Below are 14,399 nucleotides of genomic sequence, written 5' to 3'. Positions count from 1 at the left end.
CCTTGTCCCTGCCGCTTAATGTGGTAATGCAACTCATGCTGTATAGAACTGACTATGACAAGCTAGTTTAAATGTACTTCATACTATGGTCTGGGGGAATACTTGATTCTGATTAGCTGCAGGGTGTCCATTAACCCCTGATATATGGACACCTACTAAGTAGTTCCAGTCATATTGACTGTTCACCACTGTAAATTAATGCGCTAGCTGGCGTATCAAATCTGAATATTATATTTCCAACACAGGGTGCACTCTGGGTGCAGTCCGTCAGTCCCTCAGTGCCTTATCCTCTGAACACTACAGGGCGGCGACTGTAACACACAAGCTGCAGAAAGTACACTACCCCTCTAAACCTACTGGTACACAAATAATCTCACATCCCGTTCGCTGTTCAGCTCTCTACTTCAGGCTTAGGCCACAGCAACATTACACACGGCCTATCATTTGTTCTTAAAATCTTGATATTGATTTGGGGACAATGACATGACTGGATAGCTAGCTAGTCTTGTTGTTAAACATACTGTCAAATTATATTTATTGTTTGTCAACCGTACGCAATGTTATTGACTTCGAATCTTGCTAGCTAGCGTTAGCTTTCTGGCTCATCGCGGAGCGGACTAGAATATCTCCCATTGCCAAGTCGTATCCAAGGTCCGTCCTATTTACTGGAGGAGTGAACAACGCTTCCGTTGCAAAAGAACCTTACGGGAGGGTAATGATTGTTCCAGGTATTAGTCAAACCCTCAAGCGTTACCAGGGAAACTTAGTTATGGCTTGTGAAAAACTTTATATTTTGATTGTAAAACACATGAACAATATAAATTAATGGTCTTAATTTCTTTTCTTTGGCAAGTTACCATGTATGTAAGGAATAACGTCCGACTCGGAGGCCTAAGAACCGGTTTCTTTGAAAAAACATTATTGTGTGATCATTCTGATAGTGACAAATTATCTTCTTTTCCACAGAGGGAGGAAGCTGTGGCATTTCCAACAGCTGACACACGAGTAACATCATTAGTTACAACGGTTCAAGAAGGCTGAGACGAGCTTGATGGTTCATCCTGGAGTGACGCCGAGCTCCAAAAGTGGCTGAAGGTATGTCAATTGCTGCTCAGCGCCATATACCGATCCCCAGACTGGTATAAAGATTCTCGGAGTGGTATAATTATTCTCGGAGTGGTATATACCGATCCCCAGACTGGTATAAAGATTCTCGGAGTGGTATATACCGATTCCCAGACTGGCATAAAGATTCTCGGAGTGGTATGCTGCTATTATGCAGCTGTTATTCCACCAACACATGACGGTATGTGCCGCTTGAGATTGTTATGGCACTGAGAGACTGTTGGATGGGTACCGCGCTCCCTGATGAATATGCAAATATAATGCCACTGGGCTGGTTTGACGACAAGTACTGCCGTAAACTTTTTTGTCTTTATTGACAATGCTAACTTAACACATTATGTCAACATTTCTGCCTTTAAACTACACTACTATAGCCTTAGCTAACATGGCTAATGTTAGCCAAGCCACCATAGCCAGTCTGACTAATCGATAGCAGAAACTTTGAGCCAACCAATTATGGCATAATGTACTAGTGAACATGATAGATACATGATATGCCACAATGGTTTATGTCCTGCGAAGTAGATTCTATATGAAGTAATGTATTATTGAGTCCCCCTTATAATGAAAACCTGTCACTAACTATTGTTTTGTTGGTTGGCTCAAAGTTTCTGCTATCGATTAGTCAGACTGGCTACGGTGGCTGTGCTAACATTAGCCATATTAGCTAAGGCTAGCTCTTTCTAGTTTATAGGCAGAAATGTTACATACATAGACATATTACTTTACTATCATATCGCAAGAGTTCCACATGTAATTACTGTCTATATGCTTACATCCCAACAACATACATATGTTCCTTTACTTACGGTAATGTGTTAAGTTAGCATTGTCAATAAAGAATTTTTTTTTATATACATTTACAGCAGTACTCGTCGTCAAACCAGCCCAGGGGCATTATATTTGCATATTCATCAGGGAGCGGTACCCATCCAACAGTCTCTCAGTGCCATAACAATTTCAAGCGGCACATACCGTCATGTGTCAGTGGAATAACAGCGGCATAATAGCAGCATACCACTCCGAGAATCTTTATACCAGTCTGGGAATCGGTATATACCACTCCGAGAATCTTTATACTACTCCAACACGAAAAAAAAACTTAACACAGTGTGTCTTTTTATAATTTATTTGATACCGTTCATAGTGTTTTTCAGACCGTTTCCGAGGTCTGGAATTAACCATCAAGCTTGTCTCAGCCTTCTTAAACTGTTGTAACTCCTTACTTAACTCATGTGCCAGCTGTTGGAAATGCCACAGCTTCCTCCTTCTGTGGAAGAGAAGATAATTTGTCACTATCAGAATGATCATACAATAATGGTTTTTCAAAGAAAGGAAGATTTAGGGGAGGAATGTAACTGGTAGCCTGATGTCAAATTACATTTTTAAGCTCTGTCAAGCTAGTTTAAATGCACTCTATGTGACATGCTGGGAGTACTATGCAGATTATATTTACCACAGGTATCAGGAAAGTGTCATCTGAGGAGGGAGAAGTTTGCTTGGCACAAATTACAGTTGGTTTGGAATGCAGTAGATTAATCAACATTGAATATGTATTTTTTAAAGTAATCTCATGACACTTTCCAAATTGTGCAGGTCTTAACCATACTCCTTGATTACTTTATCTACAGAGACCCAACATTTTCCCCATGAGTACTGCTTCCTCGCTTGAGTCTTGATATATGCTTTCTCATTTCACGGTATCTGACTGACTGGGTGGATAAGCAAATAGGTTGCTTGAAACTCTTTAACCCTTGTATGGTATTCAGATCAAATTGACCCATTTAAAATGTTTACAATAAGAAAAAATTTACAAGTATGCATTTTTCTACATGTACAAACACAAATACATTATTGAGCACACATGCTACTGCACACTACACATTTACATCCTTCATATGGTCTTCGGGTCAGTTTGATCCGCATACACAGAGACAAACAGAAACATGCCCACACACACACACACATAGCACACAGATAGTGTTACATTATTATAGGCACAAAGAAGCTGTTTGCTCTTACTTTCCCCCACTTTTTAACCTCTGTCATGTGTCCACCTGCAAACCACTTAGAATGTTATTACATATGTTCCGTGTGGTTGGTTACTTGATTTTTCAGTTTTTTCAATAACGGTATGTTATTTCTGCTGATAGGGGTCTCCTAATCAAAACAATGACCATTAGAGACACAGTTGGATGAGATCATGTACCAGTGTGAGATCATGGGAGTTGAAATGCACCCTTACCTTGATTAAAATGATTTCTCTGGGTTTGAACATTGTTGGAAACATTTGTGGCGAAGTTAGTAAACAACTCAATAAAACAGGCAACAAAGATCAAATAGTTTTGAGACATTTTAATGCAGGAATGTTACATATATAAGCATATAACAAAAATTGAAATCATACCTTCTGTAAGTTGAATATCTTTGAGTTTTGAAATGTTGGTTGGACAACACAAGACATTTAAATCCAAATGATGAATGTAGTAATCAAGAAAATAATCTCCAAATGTATTCATATGAATAATTAATGTGGTTGCAGATTTGAATTCTGAAGCTGAGTTTGGCCTCGCATCATCTCCTGTCACTGGAAGTGAAAAAATCACAACCAACATTCTGCTTGACAGCCGTGAGGAGAGCTCCTTCAAGAGAAACCAGATCATTTTTCACTCTTGCAAGTAAGTTTTATTTTCATATAAATACAATGATGTTATATTTAGGTTTACTAATATTAGTTTATTGAAACCTGGGAATTTTATGAAGGTAGTAAGATCATGTAAATGTGAGCTGCAACATACGATAGAAGTAGTAGAGGGGTAAAGGTTCATATTTATTAATTGTACTATTGGCGTTTAATGAGTGACATTGTGATGACAAAACAGTTACACTTCAAAACAATACAATTAGTTCAGAGACCAAATCAGATCTTGAGTTGGACTATTCTGTTGACCTACCGTCTCCAAGGTCAGGAATTAACCATTAGGCTCGTCTCAGCCTTCTTAAACTGTTGTAACTCCTTACTTAACTCATGTGTCAGCTGTTGGAAATGCTACAGCTTCCTCCTTCTGTGGAAGAGAAGATATTTTGTCATTATCAGAGTGATCACACAATAATGGTTTTTCAAAGAAATGAAGATTTAGGGTAGGACTGTAACTGGTACCCTGATGTCAAATCACATTTTCAAGCTCTGTCTGCCTTGTCCCTGCTGCTTAATGTGAAAATGCAACTCATGCTGTATAGAATTGACTATGACAAGCTAGTTTAAATGTACTCTACATGCTGGGAGCATTATGCAGATTATAGTTACCGCAGGTATCAGGAAAGTGTCATCTGAGGAGGGAGACGTTTTCTTGGCACAAATTACAGTTGGTTTGGAATGCAGTAGATTAATCACACTGAATATGTATTTGTATAACACCAATTTACAACAAAAGTAATTTCATGAAATTTTCCAAATTGTGCAGATCTAAACCATACTCCTTGATTAATTCATCTACAGAAACTCAACATTTCCCCCATGAGCAGGCACTTGGCGGCCTCAATTATAATGTAGGCTATAATATATTATTGTTGTGGACACCACTATCCCATGAGCTAGGGTCGATTAACATACCGTAGGACAATAAACAGCTAACAAAAAGTTACAAAACAACGTGAATGTAGCCTACAGGTTATGTTCTACTTGAATATATTTTTACCATCTTCTATCACACCTCTAAAATGAACAAACACATGTTCATTTCTAATCTACCATCAAGGCCTTATTCTTGCCATTAGACAGGTATTTGACTGTTATCTGACTGACTGGGTGGATCAGCAAATAGGTTGCTTGCTAAGTTAGGCTACTGTTCTGCGCCGTATTCAAAACAGAAACTTCTCAACCCTTGTATGGTATTCAGGTCAAATTGACCCATTTCAAATTTTTACAATAAGAAAAATGGTACAAGTGTTATTTTTATCTTAATGAAACTCAATAGCCTTAGCTTATTTTCTGTGGTAAACAGAAACAAACAAAAATACATTATTGAGCACACATGCTACTATACACGACACATTTACATCCTTCATATGGTCTTCGGATCAGTTTGATCCGCATACACACAGACACACAGAAACATGCCCACACACACATACACAGACACGAACACACACACACATAGCACACAGATAGTGTTACAATATTAAAAGCACAGAGACGCTGTTTGCTCTCACTTTCCCCCACTCTTTACCCTCTGTCATGTGTCCACCTGCAAACCACTTAGAATGTTATTCCATGTGTTCCGTGTGGTTGGTTACTTGATTTTTCAGTTTTTTTCAATAACCATTAAACACAGGGTATGTTATTTCGGCTGATAGGGGTCTCCTAATCAAAACAATGACAATTAAAGACACAGTTGGATGAGATCATGTACCAGTGTGGGATCATGGGAGTTGAAATGCACCCTTACCTTGATTAAAATTATTTCTTTGGGTTTGAACATTGTTGGGAACATTTGTGGCAAAGTGAGTGAACAAAAAAATAGGCAACAAAGATCAAATAAAATTGAGACATTTTAATGCAGGAATTTTACATATATAAACATATACATAACAACATTAAGTAAACTCCTTATACAGCACAGGTTACAGTATTAGTGTTAAGTACTAGTAACTGAGACAGGTGGAGTGAAGCAGAAGGTCCAGAAGCAGATATGAGGTGGCTACATGTGAGAGTTAAACTGCAGCAGAGGTATAAATCCTTAATTTTCAAACAAAATAGTTTTGAACTCATCTTCAAAATATCTACAATTTAAATGTAGCTGATTTAAAAGTTGAATGGATCTGATTAAAAATGTAACTCTGCTCTCCTTTTTCAAATATGCCAGTAAATATGATAAAGTAATACATAGACCAGAAATAGAAACAAAAGTCAGTTAATTGAATTTTCCACTGAATAATCAATATTAAAAATGTGTTACTCACTGAACACATCTCTCTCTACACTTTCAAGCAGCAGCAGTGTGAAGTTCAGTCATACTGGGTCATGGGGTGGTCACTCCAGGGCGACAGGTTGGAGAGTTTCTCCTCAGTGGCAGTTTCAATAGGCCAACCCCAGGCCTTAAAGAATCCTGCCAGGTTCATCTTCACAGTCTGGGAGAAAGTCTCAGCATACAGGTTCATCTTTCCTTTGTTGTCCTGGGGAAAGTTGCTCATCTTGTGGTAGGCAGCAAACACCTTTTTAAAGGCATCCCAGCCAAACTTCTCCTGGAGCTACATGGAAGCAGACAGAGGTAGAGGAGTATGTGAAATAAAACACCAGTTTCCTCACTCTATTAAACATGTACGTTTGTGTGGTGTGTAGGTGAGCATTTAAAACCTCACCTGCATATACGTCTCCAGGGCCACCCACAAGTGCCAGTCGCTGAGTTTCCTGCCCCCTTTGGCGTACTCTGCTGCTCGAGCTTTTCGACTGGCTAAAGTCATATCTGGATGAGCCTGCATTGCACAAGATGAAATGACACGAATGTAAAAATGTAATCTCAGTGAAAACCAAAATACTTTTCTGAACATAACATAAAAGGAGTTGTCTTTTGTGGCATCTATTTAGATAAAAACTCACAATACACCTTAAGACTAGTTTGCTGTAGCAATTGATCTCAAGTCATTTACTCCACCTGTGCCCTGTTGATCCCCAGCACCTCTTCATGCACATACACTGACCACAGGTTGCATGTGCACTCTGTAGTGTGTGATGGGAACTCCCAGCAGCCTCTCTGCTGGTTGTGTCCCAGCTCATGGATCGGGCCCCAAATGCCATTACTCTTAGCAATGTTGATGCTGACCAACTCGGATGCTGAGACCTTGTGTGCCATGACAGGATAACCTGAATGCATCCAACCTGGATGGAGAAACAGATCTTTAGAGCTCTGTAGCTATGGAAGAGAAATATACGGTGGCCAAGACAAGTGGAAAGAACTATATATCCATAGTATCCTTTGCACATTTGAAAAACAGATAGCATTACAGTAAAATACAATTGTGAAAGTTTCATTGAGCATTATTGTACTTCTGTATTCAAAATCTGGAAACAAATTTGCTATTAGAGAAAAGCACAAAATGAAAGACTTATATTAGCATGTGCTGTGAAGAATCTCCTCACTCAATTGGTAATTTTAACCAAAAAGTGATCCAAAAATGTAGTCTGGACACAGTGTACACCCAATTTCATCTGATGTCCCTGATAGTTTACTTTTAACATACTGTATGTAATATGCACAATCATCTTAACACAGCATTAAGCACTTGGCACCACTTGTTGCATTGAGGTAACATGCACGTCGAGTTTGGCGAACTGGGAACTCTATGCATATAGTCTTATATTTGTGTTAGCTCTGTGACAGACTGGTGATTTATCTACGACGCACCTCGTCTCTCACCTACTACGAGTTGGCCCCATGTCCCCAAGAACAATAAGCAAGTAAGAAATAGTTATAAACATTGTCAAATCTAAACATACTTACCAGCTGAAATCTGCACATCAGTCACAAAGCGTTCTTTGCGGGGAAATTTGTGTGGTATGACAGCCAGGTCAGCTATGGCCTTCATGATTTCATTCCAATGTGCCGCCAACTCATCAGGGCGGTCCAGGTTCCGCACAGCTTCTGACGGCACAGTGAGGATGATGTTGTCAAACTCCAACTCGGCCCAGGGGGAAGGAGCTGTGCGCAGCAGCGACCACTCAGCTGCTGTTGTCACACCTGAAAAGAACAAAAGGACGCAGTTGTTCAAACTTGAGCTTCAATAGTTAGGTGTATACAATCATTTCTGAAACTATTGTTTGAGGTATCCTTTCAAACATTTTAATTGGATGTTGCCCTGTGCAAAACAACATTATTCTCAACGTACACTTGTCAAGAACAATAATCACTACACACCTTCTCTTTTTACCTGCCACACACTCACCAGATTTATAATATGGTGCAGGTACAGCCATCTGCACTGTGACCTCTAGGCCCTCCACTTGTGTTTTGGGCGGGGCCAACAGGTAGATGAGTCCCCCCCACAGGTTCCACACCTGCATCATGTTTGAGGTCACAGGAAAACGCTCATGAACACACGGTGCTCTCTTCAGCTCTGCATGGTTGAGATGGTCTGTTTGACAGCCGATCTGGATCTGAGGAAGACATATGTTATATATGATTGTAATTAGTTTGTTCTACTGTATGAATAAAAGGATCCAAGATTATGACAGGTGTTGGGGTTTGGGACTGCTGACATTTCGGGAGGGAGCATGAGGGGACAGTGCCTAGACATTGCTGGATGTCCAATGGGGGTGCAGCATTAACCAAAACAAAATGAACTTGTTATAATTATGTGATTTTGAGCACTCTACCTGCCATCCCTTGTTGACAATCTCTCCTGGTAGGGATATGTAGGTCTTCATACCAGGAGAGAGGTAGAGACCTGTGCTGATCCACTCTTCCCCTCCTGACACACACAACCACAAACACACACACACACACACACACACATCCCAGCATTAAAGTTTATACAAATCATATTTCCATGTGTAAAATCCACAAGATGTACTTCATGTATGTCCTTATGCACATACTGTACTTCACATATTGATCCACAACAACGAGGTCTGACCTGCTGTGTTTGCACTGATCTTGATTTTGTGGTTGTAGACAACTGGCAACAAGGGGTTATGCTTGATGAGATAGGGCAGGAGGGCATCAGGATCTGGGCAAACCTTGCACACCTCTGCCCCCACACTGAGGAGCAGGTGGTCTTTGGGCTTCTTCACAGGGCAGCTGTCAGACACCTTAAAAAAAGAGGTACAATATAATTAAGGAGGCTGCTCTCAGACATCTGACTGGTCGGAAACTTTGTGCTGCTCTATTGGAAAGCTTTATAAAGTGATCATATTATTTTGTCTACTCACCTGTGGCATGCCCGACTTCATTAGGATGTCAGTGAGGGTTGACACCACCTGTGTGTAGGAGGAGCTGTCATTAGCCTTCATGTTCAGGTAAGTGGCGCAGTCCTGGCCCAGTTTTTTAAGGCATTCCTCCTCATGCTTGCTAAGTTCCTTGCCCTGGATAACATGACCAGCAAAGCGGTTCAGAAGGTGGCGGAAGTGGTAGGTGTCTTTGACAGCCTGGCTGGGCACAGGGGCCTTGTATAAACCTCCATCAATTGTTGCTGCCAACAGGCTCAAGCCCATTTTGTTGAGGATCTTGTTCCCTGAAAGACATTCAAGCAAACTTGATTTTATCTACTGTGTTCTACTGTTGAAGTAATTCTAAGAGCGCTGGTATCAATATTTGTTCCCTCACTGGAACATATTAAATGGTATATAACAAATCAAATATAAGGCTTTTCTTCCCTTAGCAAAAAGTAGTATACTTGAAGTTCATTTTATTAAGTATGCTTGAGTATAAGTATAAGTATAGCAAGTATACTATGGACCATGTACTTGTAGCATACTAGAAAGTATACTAATTTAATACTTCTTCGGACTAAATTGGAACATTTTAAGTTTATAAAAGTATACTCTAAGTATACTTTATAAAGTCATTTTAAGTTTACAGAAGTACACTTTCAAGTATACATCAAGTACACTCATCTTTATACTACTAGTGTACTAAGTATATACTTCTAGTCCACATTTTAGTTTATTAACATGTAAGTTTATAACAGAGGTAATACCTCAAAGCAAATGTGTGTAGTGAAAAACATTTTTATTCTGCTAAATTAAATGTAAGCACAACTCAATGACTCAACCCTTTTCTGTACCAACATCAAGATATTGTAAGTATTAGCACTTGTAATGTGTCTCTCTAGCAAGAGATTCACCATTTATTATCATACACTCACACAACTTAACAGACGGGAAGTCTCTACCGGAAAACACCCCTTCACTCACGGTGCCAACATTTTTATCATCTTTGTTAATTCGACACAATGTAACCACAGAACAAGGATGTGAATTAAACCGCAACCGTCTTACACATCATCTTAATCACAAACACATTCACGAACCATAATTACACCAACAACAACAGAATACCCAAGAGTCTTTGCGCCATAGTCCACAGTATACTAAAGTACAAGTATAAGCTTTAGTACTAAAGTATATGTCTAAGTATTAATGTACTTAGTCTTAGACTATTCTTTATACTTTTCAGTATAAGCCAAGTATACTTCACTATACTTTTCTTAAGTATATAAAATATAATATATAAAAAGTACACTTCAAGTATACTGCCTCAGTTTTAGTATAAAATAAGTATACTTGTAGTACACTTGAATAAACTACTTTTTGCTAAGGGTTGCTTGACCTAAGTAAAGCAAATCTTCCAATAAGTTAAAACTTTCTGAAAATCAAATAGTCCATATTTCTTACTGAAATGTTACTTTCTAGGTGATTGTATCCTATTAAAAAAATATTTTGAGGAGAAATTAGACAAACATACTTGATAAGAGTTTTTGCAGTAAAGCAGAAGCCTGTAAAACATAACTGTGTTTGTTCTATCTGACTTCCTCACCAGCTGGAATGTGAATGTGATTATTTAACTTCCTTGTGTGCCTTGTGTGAGAGGTGAACATTGTTCTTTGCAAAAAGCCTTTTGGTCAATCCAGTTTTAGATCATGTATCACCTGTGTCCATAATTAGGATGGTGGACCGTTCCTGGTGTCGTTCCCTGGTGCCTGAAAGCCTGCCCTTAATTTATCTGTGCCCGCTCTCCTTATCCTGTTAGCATTTTTTCCTTGTTTATCTGAGACAGCCCAGCAACTCAGTCTCCCTGTTAATCTGCAGTCGAATGTATTTAACTTGTAGCTGGTTTTCCTGTCTTTCATTTGTGTGTACCTCCATGTAGTCTTTCTGTAGAGCATTGTCATACCTGAGAAATCAGTTAATGGGTTTTGCCCAGGGTGTGTATATGTCCAGTACCAGGCATGTCCACCAATCAGCAGGCCTCCTCCCTCTGCCACAAAGTCTTGGATTTCCTTTGCATGATCATCGCTGTACGCTGTGCACACAAACACACTCAGGTCGTTCTTGAAGTTTGTCTTCTCACACCTTAACCCTGACTTGCTGAGAACTTTGAGTGCATGATCAGGCATGACGCCCACGACCCCCTGTCTGCCTTCATCCAACCAATGAAGAGCATTGATCCAAAATGGAGCCAGTGTCTGCCATAAAGAAAGTGATTGAAAGAGAGGCAGTGGTTTGTTAATTACATAAAAAAACTGGGCAGGTCAGAATAAATTGGCAAAGTTATCATATTTACATCAAAGATTGGTTTCAGAATTTCTGCTTTCATAAGTGAAATTGAGCACAGTGACAATTTTGTTATACAGTCTGGGTAAGAAATGTATCATGCAAGCAAATTCTCTACCTCTTGTCCTAGAAGTTCTTCATGTGTAACCACAATAACCCGTCCCTGCCCATAGTAGGCTCCTGCCAAGAATGCCCGTCTATCACCTGTGGTGCCGATGGGAAAGGCTAGCGAGCCATGGACCAGAACCTCAGAAGGTACTGTTCCACCCTGGAGGTCAAACTCTGAAACCCCCTGGAGTAAGAACTCTAGGTCATCCTCAAAATCCTTACCGGTTCTGTATTTTAAAGGAAGGAAAAGAGAAGGAAAGAGAGAAGTTAAGGAGGAGGGATACAGTTTATTATGTAATCAAATAAAGAATCTTTGGAAAGTGGAAATGTGTGGTACGGTATACACTCACCTTACAGCCATCCAAGATGAAGGGATCTGTGGCCAGACAGGCAGGTACTCTACCTCACCGTAATGGTCAGAAAAGTAGATCCCTGCCACACCAGAAACCTTGTTTCCGTCAAACAGAAGCAGCGTGTTCTCCTTAGGATGAGCTCCAGCCCAGCTCCACGCCTGCCCCGCTATCAGCACTCCACCTCCAGCTTTCATAAACGCCACCAGGTCCTTCACATGTGCACCCACGCTGTAGGCATCAGTCACATACACTCCCACCCCCAGATTTTTACTAAAGGCCCCTACAACTTCAGCTTTGAAGCTGGATCTGCTGAGGTTATCAGCAACTGCCCTGACGTTGTTGTGGACGCCAACAGACAAGTTGTCAGATCCATCTCCTCGCAGCCAGGTCAGAGCGTTCTCTACCAGAGCAGGAAAGGCGGTCAGGTAGGCCTCATGACCCAGGACCACAATCCTTCCACTGCCGTACAGAGAAGCAGCCATCAGGACCTGGCCTCGGCTGTTCATTGCAAATGGAAAGGCATGGTCTCCAATCAGAACCAGATCACTAGGAACACTGGGGCCCCGAAGGTCCAGCTCTCTCAGGCCTCTCATCAGAGACAGGTAGGCCGCTTCATGCTGGTTTTGAGTGGGCTGGTTGGACATGGTGAAATGGATCGATGCTCCAAGGGTTTAAAGATGTATTAAGTCAGATACAAGTTGGTTTAGTGAATAGCACTAAACAGTTGCACCTGTTGTGTCAGACGATTGTCCTGTAAATATTGAGATTTAAATATCGAATAAAAGTACCTTGGCACTTAATGAGTTACATTGTAATGACAAAACAGTTACACTTCAAAACAATACAATTAGTTCAGAAACCAAAACAGATCTTGAGTTGGACTATTCTGTTAACCTACCGTCTCCGAGGTCTGGAATTAACCATCAAGCTCGTCTCAGCCTTCTTAAACTGTTGTAACTCCTTACTTATCTCATGTGTCAGCTGTTGGAAATGCCACAGCTTCCTCCTTCTGTGGAAGAGAAAATAATTTGTCAATATCAGAATGATCACACAATAAGCGTTTCCAAAGAAATGAAGATTTAGGGGAGGAATGTAACTGGTACTTTGATGTCAAACTCAATTTTCAAGTTTTGTCTGCCTTGTCCCTGCCGCTTAATGTGGTAATGCAACTCATGCTGTATAGAACTGACTATGACAAGCTAGTTTAAATGTACTTCATACTATGGTCTGGGGGAATACTTGATTCTGATTAGCTGCAGGGTGTCCATTAACCCCTGATATATGGACACCTACTAAGTAGTTCCAGTCATATTGACTGTTCACCACTGTAAATTAATGCGCTAGCTGGCGTATCAAATCTGAATATTATATTTCCAACACAGGGTGCACTCTGGGTGCAGTCCGTCAGTCCCTCAGTGCCTTATCCTCTGAACACTACAGGGCGGCGACTGTAACACACAAGCTGCAGAAAGTACACTACCCCTCTAAACCTACTGGTACACAAATAATCTCACATCCCGTTCGCTGTTCAGCTCTCTACTTCAGGCTGAGGCCACAGCAACATTACACACGGCCTATCATTTGTTCTTAAAATCTTGATATTGATTTGGGGACAATGACATGACTGGATAGCTAGCTAGTCTTGTTGTTAAACATACTGTCAAATTATATTTATTGTTTGTCAACCGTACGCAATGTTATTGACTTCGAATCTTGCTAGCTAGCGTTAGCTTTCTGGCTCATCGCGGAGCGGACTAGAATATCTCCCATTGCCAAGTCGTATCCAAGGTCCGTCCTATTTACTGGAGGAGTGAACAGCTTCCGTTGCAAAAGAACCTTACGGGAGGGTAATGATTGTTCCAGGTATTAGTCAAACCCTCAAGCGTTACCAGGGAAACTTAGTTATGGCTTGTGAAAAACTTTATATTTTGATTGTAAAACACATGAACAATATAAATTAATGGTCTTAATTTCTTTTCTTTGGCAAGTTACCATGTATGTAAGGAATAACGTCCGACTCGGAGGCCTAAGAACCGGTTTCTTTGAAAAAACATTATTGTGTGATCATTCTGATAGTGACAAATTATCTTCTTTTCCACAGAGGGAGGAAGCTGTGGCATTTCCAACAGCTGACACACGAGTAACATCATTAGTTACAACGGTTCAAGAAGGCTGAGACGAGCTTGATGGTTCATCCTGGAGTGACGCCGAGCTCCAAAAGTGGCTGAAGGTATGTCAATTGCTGCTCAGCGCCATATACCGATCCCCAGACTGGTATAAAGATTCTCGGAGTGGTATAATTATTCTCGGAGTGGTATATACCGATCCCCAGACTGGTATAAAGATTCTCGGAGTGGTATATACCGATTCCCAGACTGGCATAAAGATTCTCGGAGTGGTATGCTGCTATTATGCAGCTGTTATTCCACCAACACATGACGGTATGTGCCGCTTGAGATTGTTATGGCACTGAGAGACTGTTGGATGGGTACCGCGCTCCCTGATGAATATGCAAATATAATGCCACTGGGCTGGTTTGACGA

The 14,399-nt window shown here is 40.5% G+C and overlaps 1 protein-coding gene across 1 annotated transcript; it reads right to left on the bottom strand.

The window, feature by feature from the left end:
- Positions 1–6,022: 6,022 nt before the first annotated feature.
- LOC115569437 (TRPM8 channel-associated factor homolog) lies at positions 6,023–13,094 on the bottom strand. The gene is made up of 12 exons (XM_030397459.1): positions 12,755–13,094; positions 11,854–12,607; positions 11,514–11,730; positions 11,016–11,307; positions 9,053–9,354; positions 8,758–8,932; positions 8,498–8,592; positions 8,068–8,278; positions 7,626–7,862; positions 6,780–7,003; positions 6,487–6,600; positions 6,023–6,375 (listed from the first exon to the last, which is right to left on the bottom strand). The coding sequence occupies exons 2-12, from the start codon at positions 12,498–12,500 to the stop codon at positions 6,133–6,135; spliced, it is 2,757 nt and encodes a 918-aa protein (XP_030253319.1). The 5' UTR covers positions 12,501–12,607; positions 12,755–13,094; the 3' UTR covers positions 6,023–6,132.
- Between the last annotated feature and the right edge of the window lie 1,305 nt (positions 13,095–14,399).

Source organism: Sparus aurata, chromosome 2 (genome assembly GCF_900880675.1).
Source record: "Sparus aurata chromosome 2, fSpaAur1.1, whole genome shotgun sequence".
Taxonomy (NCBI): domain Eukaryota; kingdom Metazoa; phylum Chordata; class Actinopteri; order Spariformes; family Sparidae; genus Sparus; species Sparus aurata.
The sequence above is the reverse complement of the archived record's forward strand: the minus strand, read 5'-3'. Positions and strand labels throughout refer to the sequence as shown.

Coding starts and splice junctions, on each gene's coding strand:
- LOC115569437 (XM_030397459.1), bottom strand. CDS start 12,500: ATGTCCAACCAGCCCACTCAAAACCAGCATGAAGCGGCCTACCTGTCT. Junction 11,308..11,513: donor AAGAACTTCTAGGACAAGAG/GTAGAGAATTTG, acceptor TCTTTATGGCAG/ACACTGGCTCCATTTTGGAT. Junction 8,279..8,497: donor TTGTCAACAAGGGATGGCAG/GTAGAGTGCTCA, acceptor TGTCTTCCTCAG/ATCCAGATCGGCTGTCAAAC.